The 23,388-nt window shown below is 33.8% G+C and overlaps 1 protein-coding gene across 10 annotated transcripts in view; it reads right to left on the reverse strand.

Moving 5' to 3' along the window:
- SYT14 (synaptotagmin 14) overlaps positions 1–23,388 on the reverse strand; it is a 98,009-nt gene that overhangs the window by 42,056 nt on the left and 32,565 nt on the right. For 8 of the 10 annotated variants that reach the window (XR_011808107.1, XR_011808106.1, XM_072035573.1 and 5 more), the window contains one exon: positions 22,745–22,963. The exons of the other annotated variants lie outside the window; for them this stretch is intronic. Coding sequence is in view for 6 of the 8 variants with exons in the window: in XM_072035573.1 (XP_071891674.1) it covers positions 22,745–22,963 (219 nt within the window). In the remaining 2 variants the exon portion in view is untranslated. The remainder of the gene's footprint in view (positions 1–22,744; positions 22,964–23,388) is intronic. 10 annotated transcript variants of the gene reach the window in all.

A 23,388-nucleotide genomic window follows, 5' to 3' on the forward strand; every position in this document is an offset into this window, starting at 1 on the left:
TTGTTTAGTAACAAATATTGGGTAAACTCTAACTTGAGAATATAGTGTATTGCTCTTGATAAACAGATTTGCATAATAAATTTTAGGTGTTAACTGCTTTAATTAAAATTTTCTTCCTTTAGTGGGCTAGAAAAATACTCAAATAATTTTAACAGTGTAATACTAGCTCAACAGCTGAAGAAAGCAGACATTACAAGCAAAATACCTGACAAAGTCAGATTAGCATTTTGCTGGTATGCTCGGAAATTAGAGCACATGAACTAGCATGAAGTTCAATAAGAGCAAGTGCCGGGTCCTGCACCTGGGACGGGGAAACCCTGGCTGCACGTACAGACTGGGCGATGAGACGCTGGAGAGCAGCCTAGAAGAGAGGGATCTGGGGGTCGTGGTAGACAACAAGTTGAATATGAGCCGGCAGTGTGCCCTGGCAGCCAGGAGGGCCAACCGTGTCCTGGGGTGCATCAAGCACGGCATCGCTAGTAGGTCGAGGGAGGTGATTGTCCCGCTCTACTCTGCGCTGGTGCGGCCTCACCTCGAGTACTGTGTGCAGTTCTGGGCACCACAGTATAAAAAGGACATGAAACTGTTGGAGAGTGTCCAGAGGAGGGCTACGAAGATGGTGAAAGGCCTGGAGGGGAAGACGTACGAGGAACGGCTGAGGGCACTGGGCCTGTTCAGCCTGGAGAAGAGGAGGCTAAGGGGAGACCTCATCGCAGTCTACAACTTCCTCGTAAGGGGGTGTCGAGAGGCAGGAGACCTTTTCTCCATTAACACCAGCGACAGGACCCGCGGGAATGGAGTTAAGCTGAGGCAGGGGAAGTTTAGGCTGGACATCAGGAAGGGGTTCTTCACAGAGAGAGTGGTTGCACACTGGAACAGGCTCCCCAGGGAAGTGGTCACTGCACCGAACCTGACTGAATTTAAGAAGAGATTGGACTGTGCACTTAGTCACATGGTCTGAACTTGGGTAGACCTGTGCGGTGTCAAGAGTTGGACTTGATGATCCTTAAGGGTCCCTTCCAACTCAGGATATTCTATGATTCTATGATTCTATGATCATTAGCACATTTAAGTCAGAAGTAAATAAATGCTTTCTTTTTAGTACTGTTTGTTAAACAACCAAGGTTAATCTGTTTTCCTAAATCCATTTACATGGGATTGATTGAAAGCCGAGGGGACATAATATATATCTTGCCATCAGCCTCAAGAGACCGTCAATAAATCTGACTCAGCAATTACATTTGTGAGTAAGACTAGAGTATTCCTAGAATACACAATTTATAACTATGAGAAAATACATGGACTTTTTCAAAGGCACTTTTCCATGTGGAATTCCAATTTAAAGATATATGAACTTTCTATACAAAATGTTTTTCTTTTAGGTTTTCAGTTACTGTTTGATATTTCTGCTCTCAGTGTTCTTAATTTCTCCTCTCTGTCCTGGTCCCTTGTGGAGCACACTAGGCTGTACAACATTTTACCATGAAGCTGGTGATGTTCCTTTCCATGTTACAATGTTTAGACTTTGCTGCCTTAATTAAATTTCCCAGAGGTTGTCAGAAACAGCATCAGAAACCAAGCTTTCTTTAGCCCGTATTTCCTAATTCCATTAATGTCCATTTCAACACAGAGAAAAAGAAGTTATCCCCATGGTTGTAATTCCCATGTCTCATAAGCAATAATTAACTACACTTTTGCAACTTTTAGTTTCTCAGATATATTACTCTTTTAAATATTCATGCTATTGTGGGAGGCAGGATTAACAGAAAACCTCTTTGGGAATCTGGTTTCCCGTTACTTCAAAACAAATAATCACTATATAAATTAATAATTTTGCAAGCCATATTTTGTAATTACCATGAATATCTTCATACTCAAACAGTATCTTTTCCTCCCATGTTTCCACATACACCATACTTCAAAATTATTTTTTTAATCTAACATAAATTTCAAGTTTTCAAGCCTTCAAGGGGTTCTATGTAAATGTTAAGACAATTTAAATAAAACATAAAATGAAATACTTGTTTAAAAATTAAAGAAACCTTTCTTATTCTGAATGATTAAATACCCTTAGAGATTTCTGATATACAGCACAGACAGTCCAAATGGAATTTTCATGTTTGAACTTTTCTACCATCTAAAATATTACGTTGACTGAATTACCCCACATTACGAGGAGTATAAAATATAAACATTAAATATTGAATGAAACCTCAGGGCTCTCCTTCCCTTAAAATGAAAATCTTACATGCATCTTTGTGAGGAAAAAAAACACTTATTATTTCACGATAAAACAAATTACCTCAGCATTATGTTATTTCTGTTCCAAAAGAGTTATGGCATAAGTCTTGCTTAATGAAATAAGGGGAATACAAGATTTGTTCCAAGTGATTATGGGCAAGTGAAAAAATTCTTATCAGCTTTCTTCTTCCATTTGCCATATTTTAGACTTTTATTCATAGTAAAAATACTGTCGACATTAAGCAATTCACCATTAAACAAGAAAGCAATCACATAAAACTTTTTGGAAAAAAAATCCTTTGTTTCCTAATATTTAGAAAATTTACATATACTACAAGCTTGATCCCAGACACATAGAAATTAAAACAGTGTTTAAGGATTTAAAAGCTCTTAGGCTACTTTCAATTTTCTTCCTCAAGAGAGGTCTAAGACCTATTGACTCTATTGATTCTTGCATACTAAATTTATTATAATAATTTGTTTACATCACAAGCCTTCAGAACTACAACTTGGTTTTGGTTGCTGAAAAAAAAAAAAAAAGCACTTTTTTCACTTTCCACTATTTGATATGTAAGACCTTTCTTCCTGTCTAGTGGCAAGAAGAAATACTCATTCTGTTATAAAGAATATGGAACACTGCTACACTGGTGAAACACTCCAAGCTTTCTCTTTCCAAAATGAGCCTAAATTAGAACATTTAGACTACAAATGCATTATTAAAACATTATAGTGAACTAACTGTCAAAGACATTCTTTTGTTTCCTTCCCAAATATTTTGGTCGTCTTTCAGTGAAAATTATATATTAGCATCTCTTGAATTCATTTCCTTACAATTTAAGTATCATTCTCACATTACTTATACAGTATTTTTATTAATTTGACTAGAAAATAGTTCAACCTAGTTCTTTCTGAACAGCTGTCCAAAATATATATAAATATTGTATAAACTATTGGTTCAATATGTTACTTTTATTGATGCAAATGTCAGTAAAACTTCTCTCTGAAAGATTTTTTTTTTTTTTTATCTTTTAAAAGGAGGTTTTAAAAACTCCACTTTTGTGAGCTTAGGTCCAACTCTGTAAAACTTTTTTGAAGCAGAGATCTTTAAGAAATGAAATTATAAAATTGTTTGCCTTTACTTTCACAACTATGTTTCCTTAGGTAAAATATTTGTAACATGTTCATTCAGCATCCTAAAAACTTATTTTCTGTTCAATTCAGATATTGGTTTCACCTTTGAGTCAACTTTTTACACTACTTTTCAGACCACACTGTTGGCTAATTTCCTACATTAATAGCTATTACTTTGCACATTTGATTGCTGTTATTTTTTTCCTAATTAGCACAACTGTTGGTAAAAGCACCACTTTCAAAAAGAGAAATTAAATCATAAAGTTTTCCCTTTTTTTCCCCTCCTTTTAAAATACACTGTAAGTCTTACTTGCTGAAGGAGATTGACAACCGGCTTTGAAATCTTAAGAGGGCCTTGGTGACAAGGAAATGCCTTTCATCATCTCTGAAAAAGTATCCAAATTCATCTCTCTCCAGCATTTAAGGATGCATGAGAGAAAATTTCAAGTTTAACAGCTAAAAATCTCTGAAGAATCCACCCACTGTAAACAATTTCAAGACCCTGAAAACCCATATTTCTGACCAATCTGTGGACTGTAGCAGCTGGATGGGGACTGTAGAAAAACTTTTCTTGTCATTGCTATACTTCAGTTGCGTACATTTACAACTTTAAATTACAGCTCAAGTTCCAGTCCCATTTAATACCACTATACCTGCAATACAGGAGTCATGTAGGAGGATGAGCTGCTGGAAAGGTTAAAAAGACCCCAATGAGATACAAAATCAACTCCCAGTAAAATATTATAACACACAGATAATATTCCTGTACTGTTCTGCCTCTCATTGTATTTGGTCTCAAGTAAGGAAAGAAATATGATTTGTAAACAAGATTAATGTGTTTTATATATATAATGTTCTTGAACATTTTAATATTTTTGGTTTATTTCAGGCACATTTATTTTTGATTTGACAAAAGAAATAATGCAAAGTTTTCCAAATATTACAGCAATGACCTTCAAGTTGTAAGTTTTTTACTTAATGACACAAATAAGATCCATGCAGCAGTATACACTGTACTTAAATCTGTTCCTGAATCACCAAAATTCCATTTTTTCATACTTTGAACTTAAATAAGATGCAAGTACTAATAAGATGCAAGTACTACCTTTAATGAGAACTCTTCCTGCAGCTTAAAATACTCCAACTTCAGTTTCTTAAAAAATAACTTCACCTCAGTAGCTGTATTTTGTAACTCTTTACTAAAAATTATGTAAAGTTCCCATTTATTTTAGCTCTCTATTTATTGCTACCTTGATTGGTTAAAATGAAACAGGAAAGATATTTTCCATCAAGAACTGCTTCCAGAATAGAAACACAAAGCTGGCTTTAATTCCTTTGCCTTGTTTTTATTGCAATTTTATGAGATATAATACTCTCTTGGAGTGAGTCGCTACCACAGTGCTGCACTACAACGATTCTACACGAACAATTTCAGAAGAACATGTGTTAAATTTTCTGTCCATCCACTTAAGATATTTACGTGATGCCGATTTAGACATCTCATAACTGGTGATACATACAAATATTGTGGTGAAGGAGTAGAAGTTAATGCATTTGGCATTTCACAGATGGAAAACTGAAGTACAGATTTAAACAAGAGGCAATAAAGATTGTTGTGAATCTAGTTCTGAAGTACTCATAATCACACAGAAAGCTTTCAATGAAGTGTGGAATTGAAACCAAGTCTTCGAAGTCTAGTACCCTAGCCATCTCTCCTGGGTTTTATTTGTTTACTTTTACTTCAAACCTTCTAAATTATTACTAGTCTAAGAATACACCTGAATTGTTTACCACTACCAGGTAAACCTCCAAGCCACTAACTTGAGAACCCCACAGAACATTCCATTATCAGATTTGCATTGAAAAATAAGGAAAAGAATATTAAAAAATTACAACATAGTGTGGGAGAAAAGGTAAGAAGAAGAAAAAAGCAAAAAGAAAAGGTAGGCATGATGATTTAGGAAAAAAGGTGATAGCTTGTTGGTAAATCAACAAAGGAATGGGTAGAAATAAAGGGAGAGAAATTTAGTAGATCTGTAAAGAAAATGAGAAAAAGAGCAAACAATGGAAAAAAAAAAAAAGAACAGAAAAGATGCAAGCAGGAACAAAAAAAATTACAAACACCTAAAATAATAAAGCAAAAAGTGACAGCGAAAGGAAGGTGAAGGAAAGGGGAAAATAAAACAACATATGACATGCAAAAAAAAGTGGTTCAGATCTGAGAAAAAAGGAATGTCAACAGAGCAAAGACATAAAAGAGAAATTAGAGATACCTGATGGGTGGAAATATCTGTATTTGTAGGTGAAAATCTACACAACCTAGAGAACACAGTCAGCTACATTCCAGCAGAGGTAATAGGCTTCTCCAAATAGGCATTTTATATAAATATATATATATATGTATATTTATTTATTTATTTTTAACTTACGGGAAAGAGACAGTAGTAATAATTCAGATTGTGAGATTCAAAAGGACCTAAATTTTTCCTGTCTGTTCAGGCACTTTTTTCCCTCCTTTTTTTGACACTGGCTCAATGACATCCTTTAGTAAAAACAGATGGTATTTCCTACAGTATATTGGAGTATTACCGTAAAACCAATTCTAGAAAAATCGGTTGTTTGTTTCTTATTTATTTATTTATTTTAAAACAGATCCTATAGCTTTATCAAATAATAAGATGCTAGAAGCCATGTGCCGGAAAAATTAAGGACCATCTTAGTTTGCAAGAGACCCTAATAGGTCAACAACAGCAGAGAATTGTCTATATATGCTCATGAACTGTATATATGCTCATGACTGTAGAAAGTATGCTTAGAAATAATGGCACAAATACCACTTCTGTGCACAACCACCCAGAAAAAGAAAGGAGAAATAGACATTGTTAAGTCAGAGAAAATGAGTATGCTTTCAAACTAAGGTATCGTTCCTTCACACATCCAGTACAACGACTAAGAATACACACAAAAAAAAGACATGGATTAAGCAGCAGGGAGGACATGAGTCTGCTCTACTCACTCCAGCAAAGCCTCAAACTAGTTTCTCAGGGTATACAGGAACATGATTACTGAAAACTGAGTTCTTACACTTCTTTGTGGTGATTCTGAGACCTCCCACTGTCACAGACAAGCTGCTTTACTAGGCTTGTATATACAATGCAGTTGTTGCTATGTTTCCATATAATTCACAAAACACGTAATTTGCTGAATTCTGACAGCACTAGATGAATATATGTCTGGCTAGTGAAGATATTTTCATTCAACCATACCATGAAGTTATAAGATCTTTGGGTGAGCTTGTGAGAGTCTGAGAACAGTGGCCAAGCTGCATATTGCATACAGAGGGCTCATAAGGTCTTATCAAACAGCTGGAGACAAATTGTTCTTCCCTGTCATCCACCCAATGAAAGAATAATGCTAAACAAACAAGGATCAGAGTGCAGCATATTATTCTCAAACCTTTTAATTTCCCAAAACACTAACTGAAAAATTGTGTTGTCATGAGCACAGTTCTATACTTAAAATATTAAGCTTATTAGGGGCTGTGACACTGAGTAAAAACATGCATATCCAACAAAAATTTCTCATAAACCTTTCTTACATTACTTAAAAGAATAAAATAAAATGTATATATCTGAAACTGCTGTTTGATGCTGCTTGTTGAATAAGAGACTTAAAGGTGATACACAGCAGTTAATTAGCAATCAAAGTCTGACAGCTACAGCTGCAAAATGTTTGTATGATAATTTAAAAATTGAAAATTATTTATTTCACTCTACATGAAATTAGTGTACACTCATTAGAAAGCGAGTGATTATCTAGAAAAGTATTACTGGAAGATTTCAGTAGATTTGCTACAGCATCAGAAAGCATACAACATATTTCTCCAGACCTATTAGCATTATACCTGTTCTCAGGATTTGGTGTCAACATGGTCTTTAGATCTTGACATCACAACTGAAAACATACATGTACTCATCAGAATAATGTTTAACAGAGTTCACAATCAGAACACTTTTTTTTTTTCCCTTTCTTTTCTTTTTTAAAATTTCAGCACTCATAGCTCGAACTACTTCATTAAACTATATATAAAGCCAGTATATGCAACTGATGTACATACACAATGCAACAAAGAAAATTCTCATTAAATGTAAGGAAAAAAAAAACTTTGGAATGAGATTGTTTATAGACCAGAAGAGTTTAACCACAGACTGTGTTATCCAATGCCTGGAAAGATTTAAAAGGTCTACCGGCTAAGACACAGAGCAGCCTGTTCTAACTTTGAAGTTAGCTCTCTTCCAGATCAGACCAGATAACTTCCACAGGACCTTTTCAACCTATGATTTATTGATTCTACAATATATATTGGAAAAACACAGTCCCGTGCTAGGTAATCAGGGATGGGGATCATCTCAAATATAGACATCTCAAATTCTATAAAGCCACTTCTATAATACAGTCATTTAATAACTTATAGTAACATATAGCTCCATATATATATATATGTATATCTATATATATATATAGGATATACTAATTACACTGCTGTATTCTGATTTAAATACAAATACCTTGTCAGCGTAACCTTTCATGATATAAAAAAAATTAAAACAAAAATTAAAGCAAAACAAGAAGTGAAAGAGATTCGGAATACTTTGTTATCTGGTGCTGTTCTACTGCAGTACACCTTGCAAGTGTACTGAATTCTCTAACAAGTCTTAGAGAATTCAGCATCACTGACATTTTTACTTTGATAAAATGAACACGTCAACATACTGGTTTTAGGTAAAAACCAACCGACCAACCAACATTTAAATTCTGCACGTAATATAAAACTGTTGTTAAACACACACATGTAAACACAAATATATACATACACACATACCCCAAGGCCACATATAAGAAACAAGAAAAATTCAAGGTTTATGAAATATTAAATACAATTAAGATTACACTGAGGAAGTAATATCCATAACAAAATGCCAATGTTAGAAAGCAAATATTGACCTTTATAATTTATCAAGTAAAAAAGCCTCAATTTGCTCACTATTCAAACTTGAACAATAAGTATGATAGCTTAGATGGCAGAAAGAGGAAAAAAAAACAGTATTTGCTATCACTTTGCATTAACATTTTGACCAGTCAACAATTCGGTAGTGATGAAATGTGCAGTTTGATTCAAAGTAAGACAAGGCTATTTAAATAACTCAAAATAAGAAATGGGTATTGAAACATTAGAATTTTGATAAGCGATCACAGCTGCACTAGAATTAGTTTCTATAGCAACAGAGGAAATAATGTGGAGAATTGCACTGCAATACAAGATGGATTCCTTACAAACACTGCTGTTCAGACAGAAAACTTTAAAATTATTCACTGTATTAAAATATTTCTATTAAAATGGTTATTTAAATACCCTATACCTTGTACCCTGTACATTTTTCTATTTTGGTTCTCCACAATTCAAATTACTGCATCTATTCAAGTTTTATATTACATTTTCACACTTTTCCCCCAATGCTTACCTCCCTATTTTAAAACTAAAGTGACTTATTGTGGAATATACTGGAACTTCAATCTCAAACTAATCTGCATTTTCAATATTTATCTTTTATTATTCCTACCTAGAAGCACTCATTGTGTTTTTCCAGCAGTGCACTTGTAAAATATTACAGAATCCTTTTGCTTTGCATGTGCTATTTATAAGAAGCTGCATCACTATGGAACTTCTAAACTTGTGGTCATAGGAGACATGCATGAGCTTTTTATCAGTGTGCACTCTCATGTCCTAAGCATGATTAAGAAACCATAGAATATCCATTGATATTCATGGTCTGAATGCCCATAAGATGGTAAGATAAAAGCCTATCAGTTGAGCATATCTTTAGATTCCAAATGTTGCCCATTTCTAGCACTAAGAATTATTGTTCCATTGCATCATCTCTGATTCTAGCTATTTTTGGCAACTAATTAAAAGCATATGCATGAACCTTTTATGTATTTTGCCCTTATAATGAGACCTATTACTCTGGCTTATTCAATCCCTTTGAGTTCCAAAGTATCTTTCGAGTTACCATGGATACAAGTGATATGCTTTCTCCCACAACTGCTTTGTGTGCCTTATCAAACACCAGAAAACTGACACAGTAGGAATCTGAGCCATCTATACGGGATGAATACCAAACCTCTTGGAAGTATCCCCCCTCACCAGAATTGAGCTATACCATAAACAGCACTTGTAATGAAAGAAACAAGCATTTTTTTTCTATCACAAGTAAAGCAAAATGAAAAAGATGCAGACATCAAACAATTTAGTCTGATCAATTCTGAAACAGCAATAAAATGAAAACAGAAGTACACAGAATACTTCTGAGTTTGCTATTTCCAGTTGACAGAGTTTAAGTGTTTCTAGATCAATAGATCCACTGAAGATGTAAAACATATGAAATGCTTGCTGAGATTTGCTAAAAGAGTTGCAGAAACATTGTATTCAACTCTGAGATTATGCAAAAACTTGAGTAAATAAAACTCCCTTAAATAGAAATTGTTAGGCCTCTTTATACAAATTTATTACGGGCATTTTCAAATGTAAATTGCATTCCAACAAGCTGGGAATAATTTGTACTAATCAGCGAAGAAGAGGGCAGTTAGTAAACTGATTTTCCCATTTTATTTCCTTATTCCAACCTGTTCTTGAAAACAAAAGATCCTCTCCACTCAGACAGCAATATTAACAATGGATTCAAAACAAAAGTGCTGACATTAACATAATCTGAATGAATATATGAGAAATAAATGGGAATATCCAGAAGGAAAAAATATTGTAATATGAAATCAATATAAACACATTCAGAACTATCACTCAGCTCTGACTACGTTTATGGTAAGACAATGGCTACATGTAAGTGCCAAAAAGGCAGATGAGTACTTGAGAGCCATAGAAGAAGGGATAAGCACAATGCTCCTCTTGTCCTTTTTTCTCAGTTATCTAAACTTCTCTAAGTATTAGAGCAAAATACTCTACAAAAACTTACCTGATCTGTTTATATCCGTAAACTAAGCCTTGCTTTAAAATCCACAGATTTCAAAGCATAATATCTGAGCTAGATACACTGAAGTATAAAAGACACCGACACTTACTCTTGTTTCTACTAGCATTAACTGTATCATTTTGATACATTTGTTTTCCACAAACAGATATATACTAGAGACATACCGCACATTTTCATTTTTTTTTAACAGTAACACTGTAGGTTAGCCTCATGTTTGGCTGGACGTCATCAGATTCATTTCTTTTAACTTTTAAATTTGACTTTGAACTTTCTCACGTCATGTTTTCATTCATTTGGGAATGAAAAACAACCCCATAATGCTTTTACTGTGAACACAACCATAATTACACATCACATTTTTTTCCTGAAAAATTTATTTTAAAAATAATTTAGAGCTAGTAATACAATGAAAAGGAACTTAAAGTTGACTGCTACTTTGGCATTGATGATAAGTCATCTGTATTATCAAAATATGATTAAATCTTTGGTTTAATGTTGGAACCTCTTCTAAAAACAAAACAAAAAAGCTTCTGAAACAGCAGTGGTATTTGCACAATGGCTCGGTACTCCTGCCATCATACTCAGCTCTACTCCTGCTTATCATTTTGTCTGTTTATAATACTCTCCTGGATTATCTGCATTGTGCACAAAATCACAAGAGAGATCATCCATTCCTCCTTAGGTAAATATAGTTCAAACTGCTACTTTTCTCTTAAGAAATAACAAGACTAACACAGTTACTATCCTTGGTAAAAAAAGGTTAAGCTCTTCCTTCAGTAAATCTCAGAGATTTCAAGAAGTAGCCACTGCAGTTTCCTGCACCTTTGAGGCCGTGAGATTGCCCTTAACACTAAAGACAACTAAAGTTTTTATTCCCGAAGATGTTCTTATTTTAAAGCCTTTTTTTTTCTTTCTTTTTTTTTTTTTTCTTCCCTCTGGTCAACAGGTAGGAAACAGCACCAGATAAAAGCAGATGATTCAGAGCAGTGTCTCTCATTGCCAGGGAAAGGAATTTTGCTCTGATAATAGCCATCATGAAACAGGATGATGAGTTTTTCAGATGGAGAACATTAGGCATTAGTCCCTTAACAGCTGAGTTATTTCTCCATTTCTCAGAAAATAACCATCAACTCAAACTGTCTTTTCAAACTTTACCAGATCTACTCAAGAGTCACCTGTTGACTGAATTTTGTGTGGACCAACAACAGCTGATTCTACATGTGACAGGAAGAGATCTCAGGGCAGAACAATCAACTTCTTCAAGAAGAGGTTTTCAGCAATACGTTTACTTGCATAGAAATAATCACATGAAAATTAGCTAAGAAGTAAGCAAACAAGCACTCTAAAGTTTGTGGAAAATACATCATTATTCTCATTATGATCTAAGAATGGTTCCAGTCTGGCATTACAACCAGAATTTAGCATAGCCATGTATGAAGTATTTCAAGCAAAATATATTCAAATATATATTGAAAATGTAGTTGTAAATTAATAAAAAATAGACTTTTTTTTTGTATCCATCACTTTAAAATTAGTTCAACATATTTCTAGATTTTTTTTTTATTTCTACTCAGATTGCCACAGATGCCACATTTACAACACAAATACAATACAAACACTTCAAAGTATAATAGATGTTAATAAAATATAACTTAGATGGCACTGTGTTTTTCATTTCAGAGTTGTCTTTTGTTCTATTAAAACTCACAGGAACCTTGAAAAAAATCTAAAATATACTAGCTGTTTGAAAATTTATTAAAATAGTGTTTTTAGTGTTGAGGATTTCAAAATAAAGGTACAGAAGTCACTGCACGTACTACCAAACTACAGATTGCTGAAATACAGGGAAAACCAAGTAGATGTAACAAAAACAGGAACCACAAAATACTGGAAGCCACAAAATTTTGAGCAAATTCAAGTAAAAGATTCCCTGAATATAAGAAGAAATGAGTCTAATTACTAGCACTAATGTTGAGCAATTTAAACAAGAACAGAGGCTGTCCCTCTCTCTCTCTCTCTTTTTTTTTTTCCCTCCCCGAAAGATGTAAGGTAGGCCTGACCTTTCAGTTATCATCATGTTTTCTGATACAAACATCAGCTCTTTGCAGTAAACAACAGCAACCGTGTCACCTGTTCGAGTCACATATGTAAGTGATATTTGCCTCGGCTGAGCATTTTCAAAGGAAAGAAAACCACACCTGAAGTCAGCTTCTTGAAGAGACGAACATTTTGTAGTTTTATTCTCCAAGATTTGGATTTTCCAAATACACATGCTCTTATCAGCTCTATTTTTAACCTGCCGCTCATATAGGATACTTAAAATTCTGAACATGTTTACATTATCCACCCAGCAGGCTAATGGAACTGCATACCAGACAGTCATGCATAATTCAAATCAATATCCTCAGGCTTGCAACTCTAAGTCAAAGCTGCCTTTAAATAAGCTGGGTGTGACTTTAACATGAATAAAATGTATCTAATTTTTAACCTTTATCTGACAAATTGATATATTTGCAGAGGGATGTCATAAATCCGCTTTAAAAATTGAAACAAATAGAAAATCAGGATAACACCTTTAAGAAACATTTTTAAGGACAAAATTTAGAACTTTCAATTAGACTGAGCGTGAAGGTTACAAATAAAGAGGAGGATAATTATTATATATATTTATTTCTAAAAATGTACAAATGTATACATAAAAACAAATGGTAGCAGAATACTAAATGACACAGAAGGTGAACACAGCAGGATTTCCTATTTACAAATTTTAAGATCAAGCTTTAATTGAATTGGGCATAGGCGATTCCACACTGGAAATCCTATACCCAGCTAAGCATGTCTGCTAGCTTCTCTCTAAGGACCAGAATCAGAATTTCAGTAATAAAATAATTTTGCCTTCGAGTATTCCCATGTGCTTCTGTGAGACCGTGATTCATTCCATCACAGCAGATAACCTTCAAGAATGCTGAAATGACCAGAAGCATGACTGTTATATTGGCTAAGGATTTATTTCCAGGTTAGTTCTAAATAAAGTGGAAGAAAAGTAACTGGAGGAAAAAAGAAGTGACAGGGACAAGACAGGATGGGACTTCCACACTGTGTAATATAAAATCCTCATCCTTTTCCACCACGGAGAATAACCTGACAAGTCCTAAAATTTAGGGTAATTCTAAATCTACAAGTGTTGTAAATAGCACTTACTTTAACAACAGAGCTTATCTCAACACGGGGAAAAATAAAAAAGAAAACAGATTTTTGCCACCACATGATTTTCATGTCAGATGCATTAAAGTCCCAGTAAATAATATGTACAATTAAAGTGGCTATGAAAAAAAAAGTCTATCAGGGAAGTTAGAATTAATAAAAACACCTTAAAATAAGAATAAATTATATCCTAATTGCTAGACAAAAATGGTTCATCTTTTACACAAACAAAATAGTCATGGAATAATTCTAAGGGAATACTTATGATATAGTTAGAGCATACACCTATGAAATGAATACGTATGTGCATAAGGAAAAATATCTACTCTGAACAGACAACAAAACAAAGAGTTAAATTACAAAACCAACATGTTCTTCTTTTGATAAGACTGGATTATTTAAAAACAAACAAACAACAAACAAACAAACAAGAAACAGCCCTAATGATAACTAATCTTTAACTGAGGGGAAAAGAAACTGGTTCCCTCTAGATATTACCTTAATACCAGGAAACAAAATGCCCATACCCAGAAGCTTTAGATCTTAGTAAAAGAAATGCCAAATTTTCAACGTGAGCTCTCAGATTAGCAGAAGTGCTAGGTTCATTGCAGAAGTGATCTTTCTTGCTGATATAGTACTACCTCTTGCGTCTATATGACCTATCATTTTACTAACATGGAACACCTGTGTCAAATAAAATGCCACAAGGAATTATTTCAGCCACAATATACATGTAATCTTTGCCCACTAATGAATGATCTTAGTCCTTTCATGAATCTCAGATGCAAACAGACCAGCAACTTATTAAAATGGTAAGTTTAAAATAAAATGGAAACTTTCCTGTAATTATTAATGTATGATTTACATCACTTCAGAGACATCACATTGCTAAGGGTGACTTTCTTCAAAGCCTTCACATCACTGCAAAGGGTATTTCTTCAAAGACTTCAAAATGCTGGCAGGAGGAACCTAATTTGTGAGATTGCTTTGCTCACTTGCATACATTAGAAAAAGTCCTTTTCCATTGGAAGGCAGTTGTTTTTTCATTGTTGTTATTGTGTTTTTGTCTGGTTGGTTGGTTGGTTTTTACCCCCTTTTAGAGTTGATCTAGGAGGAAAAGGAATTTTCAGGTCGAAAATCTTATCATCATCACTGACTGATTTTTATTACTAGTTTTCTTCTCTCAGCAGTAGATGACATGCATGCTTTAATATCTTTTTCCAGCATCTCTACTGTTAATCACACAGTAAATCCATAATTTCAGAATTATTAAAATTAATTCTATCGAGCTAGCCTGCGTGTTTTATTTGGTTGACAAAACACTTAATGCGCACAACTTGGATGTCATCTATCTGACTTTTCAACTTAAATTCCTCATTGTAACTCTTTTCTCTTCCAAACTGTATATAAATTCATCCCAGAATCTCCTTTGCACTTACCTCCCCTATTTACCTCAACAGCTCCATAATATTACCCAAGAAAATTACAAGAATAATATTGAATTACACATGTATTTCCTATATCTATGTATGGACTCCATCCATTCTATATCTCTAGACTCCATTTGTAAACAACATGCTTATCTGCCATTCATGTGGTTAAAGAACCATAACCACAATATGATCATATTGTAATAAGTGTAACATATGATCATAATCTAGTAAGTAATATTTCTTTACTATCAGCAACTTTTCAAAATACAAAGAGTAACATTTTCTTGGGAAACAAGAAGTATATAAATTCCATAAAACTGAAGAAAAAGCAGAGCAAAAGTTAATCTTTAAACAACCTTAGTCTTAACAATACTCAGTTCACTAAATCTTTTCAGAAACAGGCATCATAATTTCAAACGCTTAACAGAATTGACTGTCTTCCACTATTATAGAAGAATAATAGGGGACTGTCATAATGCACTAGGAAGGTACTTCAAAACTTAAAAAAAAAAAAAAAAAAAAAAACCAAAAAACACAAGAGAAACAAAACAGAACACATGTTGAATGAAGTTTTCCTGGACAATTCTCTGTAGATCCTTGAATTTCAAAAGCATCATGCACTACACAGAACTACCCCTAAAACATGGATATAGATTACTATAGCAAGCTCTATATATCACTTGTTACGGATATGCATTGAACTGCCACACTCCCCAAGGCTTAAAAACCACAAGAAATTTTCTTGTAAGGGCTTTGAAAACAAGGAACACTCACTTTGATTTACCAATGAATAGGAGGCAGACACACAATAATCAGAAACTAGAATTTTTGTATCATCAGCATTGCATCATTGCCCTTTCTTCTGTACTACATAATGATTTCAAATTACTCCTAAGATAAATATTTTCAAGAGTAGATGTCCACATAATAAAAATCAGAAGCACAAGTAAGCTAGATCAAATAAAAAAAAAAAGATATAATAATTATAATAAAAAAAAAAAACAAAAAACACCTTTTTCTTTCCCAAAAATTTCTAAGTGCATCAAGAACCATAAAAACGAATAGTATACAAGTATACTATCAGCTAAGGTACATGAGTATGAGTAGTAGAATACCTCATAGCTGTAATGTGACTCAGCCCCCAAAACTTTGAAACGTTTGGGAATTACTACTCTGAAGTATCTTGATGAATGTACTGTTTGAAGCACGGTGTCTACCTAAAGCCACAGAGCAAAAAGAATATTTTCTTTCAACAGATATTAAACCAAAACAATTTCACAGATAATCTGATAAAGACACAGAAAAATGTGTAGTCACCTTCTTCCTCAATATTCTTTCCATTATATTTATTCCTTTAAAGCACGGGGATGGAAAAAAAAGAGAAGTGACCATTTAAGTTAACATCACAACATGACAAATTATTCAACTGAGTTTCACTCTTCTAGTCTCAATACCAGTTCAAAGTTCTTATTCCACCTAAACCATCTTCTTGGCCTGTAATTCTTTGCATCTGAAACACACGGATAGTCCAATTTGCAGAGAACTTCATGGCTATATTTTACTTAATATGATACAACTATACTGTGACACTCACTCCACAATTTTCCAACAGTAAGTCTTCATTCAGACTTGGCTTGAAAACAGATCTGCTTATATGTAAGGAACAATGAAAGAAACTAACCTGGAAACCACGTGATTTACTGAGGGATCCTTTTCTCCTATCTCAGCCTGTACAGTGGCTTTCACCTTTGCTTGACAAGTCTGAGGAAGGGCTTTAACAAAATGGGGAGATTCACCTGCATACCAACTTTGAGGTGCTTGTGAAAGAGCTTTTGGTTATGTTGGGAAGATACTGACATAAAATCACTCTATACATTCAAGTTGCACAGTGAAGACACTTTTCCTGATAAATGAAAACTAACAGGAGAGAAAGAAAAGGCAAAAAGCTGCAAAAAGAATCAGATCCAAGACATTCCAGAAGAACAGTCGCCTTCACGTGCAAAGATTGACACTGAGGAGCAAGGCAAACATATGTCCAACAGACATATCAACATAAAGTGCCGAAAGCCTAGAGAAGAATAAAAGTGGAGAAGATAAACTACAAAAATAACATCATATTCTACCTTCACAATATGGAAAAGATGGACAAAATCCAGTAGCATATGCCTGCTAGTGCAGCAGATTCTCATTTAAGAGAACTTATGTTTTCTCACTGCAGTCTTTTAGTGCTTCCATATGTTTCCAAAAAACCTTGTGAAATGTAAGGCACTTGGGCCAGTCTCAGAAATAGAGCTTCTGAACAAACATGTCTTCAGCCGCAGGGCTTTACCAATTAAGATGTTAGAAAAAGACTTTAAAACAGGTTGGAGATGGAACCTGTGGCCGTACAAAGCTAGTAATCATAAATAAAGCATATCTGAGTATGCTAAGTAAGTTTTCAACTTTTTCCAGTATGATGCCACTTACTCCAGAATTGGGATCAGTTTCCTTGATTTGCTTGCTAATGTCTGGAATTTTGCACAGCTGTTAAAGAGTGAGACATGCGTTAAGAACAGCATAAACTAACTATATAAAAAAAAATATATAAAAAAAAAATCTTTTCTCACCCTCTTCTCCCTTTCATTTCTGATAAGAGATTCAGAGAATCCTGATTGCAAAAGCAAAGAAGAACCTACAGCTTTTGACATTTGCCTGCAAAACACTGATTTCAATACATTTACCCTAACACTTGTAAGCTTAAGAACCTCCACTTTCCAGAATTTAGACTGCTTCATTAAAGAAGATATATTGTATTTGCCTATGAAGCTTTCAGAGACAAAGACACAACTTGCCTGTATGAGGTTGAGTTTTTAAAGTTCATGAAGTAGCCACTGCTTTGGAGATGAAGAGGCTAAATTAATATCAAACTGTAAATGTTTTGGAAATTGAAATTATTAGGAAAGCGGGGCCCATTTAAGATCACAACCAATACAGACACTAAAAAATACTTCAGTTACCAAAATGCAAAAGAATAACATCAACTTGAAATGTAAAGTCTATAAACAAATGCACTTTCTTATTTAGGTCACCACTTCACAATAGTCTTCCAGTTAGCAGAAATATCTTACTGTGTTATTTAGGCTTTTTTTATTTCCTATTTTTGTTCTTTACTTTCTGAAACTGATGTGTAATACCACAGCCTACACTAATCCTATACTACCTACTCAACATGATAATAACAGCATTTGAAAGGGAAGGGAATAATATATAGTATGAATGTTGTCAAAAATGAAAGGGAAGTTATATCAGGATATGTATCAGGAAAAAGAAGAAAAGGTCACTTCAAGTAAGTATCCATATTTTATTGGATAATAAGGCAAAGAACAAAGAATACTTGAGAGAAATAAGGTTTCAGACTGAGCTGACCCTAGGAATCTGGGCCTAAACACAAAGACTAGATTTAGTCTACATATAGTTACCAAGAAATATTGTAATTATACAGGTTTCTGTCTTTTCCATGATTAATAGTTTTAAGTCATTTGTGCAATAGTCAAGCATCTTCTGAACCATTTACATTGCTGTTCCATACTATTTTACTTTTATTTCTCATCATCTTGATTTTCTAATGAAACAGATTTTCTTTTAGAGATACTCTAGAATCAAGTCTGTCCGTGAGGACCAAAAAAAAAATCAAAAGCTTGGAGCCTGCAGACATGCTTGCATCTAAGCACTTTTTTTTTTTTTCATTTAAAATATAAATTAAAAGTCATCAGAATCTAAATGCACCAAATGCACTATATAGATATATAAAGTAGATCAGAATCTGTCCATGAGCTGGTATCTGTGAATTAAAATTTTAAAAACATATTTCACAGAACAAACAAAAGTGTAACTAGAACTTTCCATCATCAAAATATACCCCAAAAATCCATAAAATATCTTGTTTTCCTCATTTAATGATTAAAAACGTTATACAAAATTCTACGTCAGTTCTATATACGAAATATACTGAATATACTGAAAAGGAAGATTAATAAGGCCATCTAGAGGAGAAAAGAATGTTGTGAAAACATGTCACACATTTTCAGACTTCAGAATAAGACATTTTTAGAGACACGCCAACGGAAAATATATGTAATTAAGTAATTGATAATAAGTGTTTTTTACAATAATATGATCAGATATTTTGGTGATTGTGGTAAATCAAACGACACATCGTACATGTTTTTAGCAATGCAAAGTTTACAAGATGTATTAGTACAGACGACTACATTTTTGTCTCTCACGGAATTTTTGTGCAATGTTAAGTGCAGACATGTCTAAACAAACAAATTTTAAAAATGAAGATTAAAGTATAGTGCAGAGTAAATACTTATTAGGTAAACCATTTATTGACTCCTTTGAAAACACACAGCACACTGTCACAAGATACAACATGTGATAGAGATTAACTGCTCTAAGACAAAGTACCACAGATTTTTCTGAAAATGAAACTTCCCATTTTCATCACTCATTACTCTACCTCTGATGGAATTTTTAATGATATCATCAGAGGCTGATTTACCAGAAATGAGCAGGGGAAAAACAGAGATGAGACAAAAATGAGTTCTCTTCTCATCACTGCACTGCAATGCTATCAATCCCTGGTCAACGTATGGATTGATTGGTGCCATAGGCTGGAAGTGCTGCTGTAATGTTTACTTCTCAGTAGTAGAAATGATAACATACATATGAGGAAACAGAAGAATATTGACAATTATTTCTCATGTTTAATAATGTACATAGGAAAACACTGCTTGCTCCCCTTCCATTACAAAGAATCAAGACACAGTTCTATCATTTGTCTTTAAATGTCTTATAAAAATAAGTCAATATCATATAAACCAATTACTTTACAAGTTTCAGGGTTCCCATGGCATTAGGTCTCTTATATATGTATGCCACAACCTTAAGGAATAGTAAAGCTTTGAAATTTTAAAAATTACACTGAAACATCAAGAATGTTGATGCTATCCCACTTGAAACAGATGATTTTTAACCTCACCTATTCAGTAAATCATTTCTCTGAAAACATATGAACTGTTTGGTAGTGTTGGCCAGTCTCCCTCTCGATTTTTGACTGCAGACTTTCATATGAGGTTTCCACCTTCTCTTTTTATCAATGTTCTTGGTTAAGCATCTTTCCCTCCATAACGAGCATAATATAATGAGGCATACTCTGGGTTCTTCTCTAGTCAAACACATTTTTTATATTGTGCAAAGATTCTTGTTCAATATGAAGAACAACAAATTACTAATTACTCTAGTGTGCCACCTTCAGGACACCAAAAAGTGTAAAGTATTAGGCTAATTTGTTGCCATGTCCAATTCCATAAAAAATATTTTTAATACAATTGAACATACTTTTTGAGATCAATTGATTAAAAAAAAAAAAAAAAAGAGTTAAAATTAAAATCAGTCTAACTTGCAAGCAGTTGAAAGCTACTTTGCATGACTTTTTGCAAGCATGGAACGACTGCAGGCTATCAAATAAACAACCACGCTGATTCTCCACTTGTAAAATGCTGGAAGAGAACAAGCAGCAGCAAAAGCAGAACACTGACAGCACTAAAGCTGTTTGCAAGTAGAAGTATGTGGTTAAAAACATACAGTTTTCTAAGTTAGTATGTTTTGATAACTTTTGCTTTTTTTCCCCTCCCAAACCCTGAGTGTTCTTTCATTATAATAAATTCAATTTACATACTAATTTTAGTGCATGTGTGTGTGCATATATAAAAATGAGTTTTAGATCCAGCCAGCTTCCTGAATGGAAGAAGTGTTGAGAAAGGATAGCAGCTGGTGACAGCTATCTTTAGCGAGAGAATTAAAAAAAAAAAAAAAAAAAAAGGAAAAAAAAAAGGAAAAAAAGGAGGGGGAACACAAGCATTACTTTCCTGCTGCAATGCTTGGACTTGCCAACAGGTTCTTTTGTCTTGCATTCTAACCATGATAAAGATTTCAATACTGGAGTTCTCAATCCTCAGAAGAGAATTAAAGTCAGCTAATATGAATTTTGACTATGTGAGAAGATGACAAAAGACTAGTATTACAGAAACAAAAGGTAGAAACAAGCTAAAATAATGACATTAACACTTACAGGCCCAAAGTGAAATGCTCAGATGAACTGAGAACTCTTCACTGAAAAGATGAACTAGGATCAAAAATCTGAACAACTGTGAAATAGAAAACGGAATGTTATGTGTTCCTTACAATATGAATCATTCCATGACTATTTCAAAAAGTGGCCTCAACAGTTTGAAAAGAGACAAATACATTATTCTGGGTATCTAGAAGTAGTATTATTATAGAATTTTAAAAATACAATAGAATTTTCCATTTCCTGTTAATATACATCAACATTCCATCTGAACAGTGTCATCAGCCATAGTATCTTATCTTATTCCCCCCAACATGCTGTTGATAAAGCTCAGTGTGTATATGTATATATACATACATATATATGTATATATATATAAACACACACCCCACAGGATACTTTGGTTATGTTTACTATCCCTTCCTCGTTGTTGTCCACATGACCTTATTACCACCTGACCTCTCTTTGTGTCTCCTTCCCTGTTTGCTAGAACTCATCTCCCAGCCTTTAACAGCAAAGGAAAGAACTGAAAATTCTCATGATCAGAAAGTATTCCTCTTGATCTGCAGCTTACTTTCACGTCGTTTGTGTCTTACCACAGGACGCATGCACTAATTTCAAATTGTAGTGACAAGCAGACTTTCATATAATTGAATAAATAAAAGAAAAGAAATAAATTTTTCTAGCTCTTCTGGACCATAGACAACATTTAAGTATAGACATATTTTAATTACAGGTGTCCAACGCTTCTTAGAAAAATCCAGTGTCAAAAAACCCTGCACTTCAATATATTAAAATGCATCATCTATATTAGAACCTGACTTTTACATAACTTCAGTTGAGCTTGTCTTTCATGTTAGAAAAATGCCTACAGATACAGTTCTCACATGCAGCTATTTTCAAGCACAAAAAGCATATTGATGAAATATTGATTGCAGAATTCTCAGCCTCTACATCAGGCAGCTGCTGTCGCCCTTAGTCAAAATCAAGAGATATATACCACAAAAGGAAACGGTCCCATTATTCACATCCAACTTTTACCTCCATGGATAGTTCAGATTAATCAAATAATTTCTTTTTCTGATTTCAAAAGAGAAAGTGCAGAATGTTCTAGTAATGCAAAATGCAACAACCATATGCACTGAGAACCAATAACTGATTCCATTTACTTTGCTGTTATGACAGGTTATCAATAAAGGCGTAATGGGTTTTATTTGCATTTCCAGTACCACTGAATTCATCAAGAGTTGCCACATTTCCTTCCTAAACCAAAACAGTTTAAAGTAAATTCCCCAAAGAATGAAATGAGCAATGATAAAACTGGATGAAATTTAATATAACAAGATATTATATCATTTGCAGCATTTCTGGAAGCATTTGCAGCATTTCTGGAAGAATACACAATTTTATTTTTTTTTTTCTTTTGGAGCATGCACACATATAAAAGGTATCTGGATATTTCTTGCTGACATTGATTATTTGCAAGTCAAGCTATTCCTGTCTACAACTTACTTATCCACAACATAACTCTGAAATTTGGAATAAAAGGAATGCTTTTAAATCAATCTTACCTTCATCTATTGAGGCTTCACTACTGTATCCATCATATTCTGCAGACAGGGGACTATATTTTTGTCTGGTTTCCCATACATAGTTTTTTTGCTGTCTGCCATCCACCACTGGCAGCCTGGAACTCTGGGTTCTAGACAAGGCCTCATGATATTTACCCAGTGCTTCATCTTCACTCTCAGATGATGAACCATGCTGATCTTTACTCATATAAGAGTTGTCTGTTTGAATAAAATAGAGCAAATCGACTACAGCTCAAAATAGAATACAAGAAAATAACCATAAGAGGTTATCATTGAAGATATTTAAGCTACTTCAACTAAAATTTCTGTAATATTTTTAAATACCATCTTTCTGTTATTAGAGATATTGTGATTTTGTTATTTGAGAGCTAATTTTATTTTGGACAAAAACTGAGAGATGGTTAAGCCCCCAAAACATTCTAAATCTTATTAAATAGAGAACTGATCCATCTTTGTAAGCTGCACACACTGAAGTTCTTGAAACACTTCATTAACGAAGAAAATGCTCAAAGTATTTTATGTGAAGTAAAGTCATTGCTGCTTCACTATCACACTTGGATACCTAACATGTCACAGAAAGGCAACTCCTGATGCTTCACACCCAACTGATTTTTGCTGCAAGC

The sequence above is a fragment of the Anas platyrhynchos genome, chromosome 3 (assembly GCF_047663525.1).
Source record: "Anas platyrhynchos isolate ZD024472 breed Pekin duck chromosome 3, IASCAAS_PekinDuck_T2T, whole genome shotgun sequence".
In the NCBI taxonomy this organism is placed as follows: domain Eukaryota; kingdom Metazoa; phylum Chordata; class Aves; order Anseriformes; family Anatidae; genus Anas; species Anas platyrhynchos.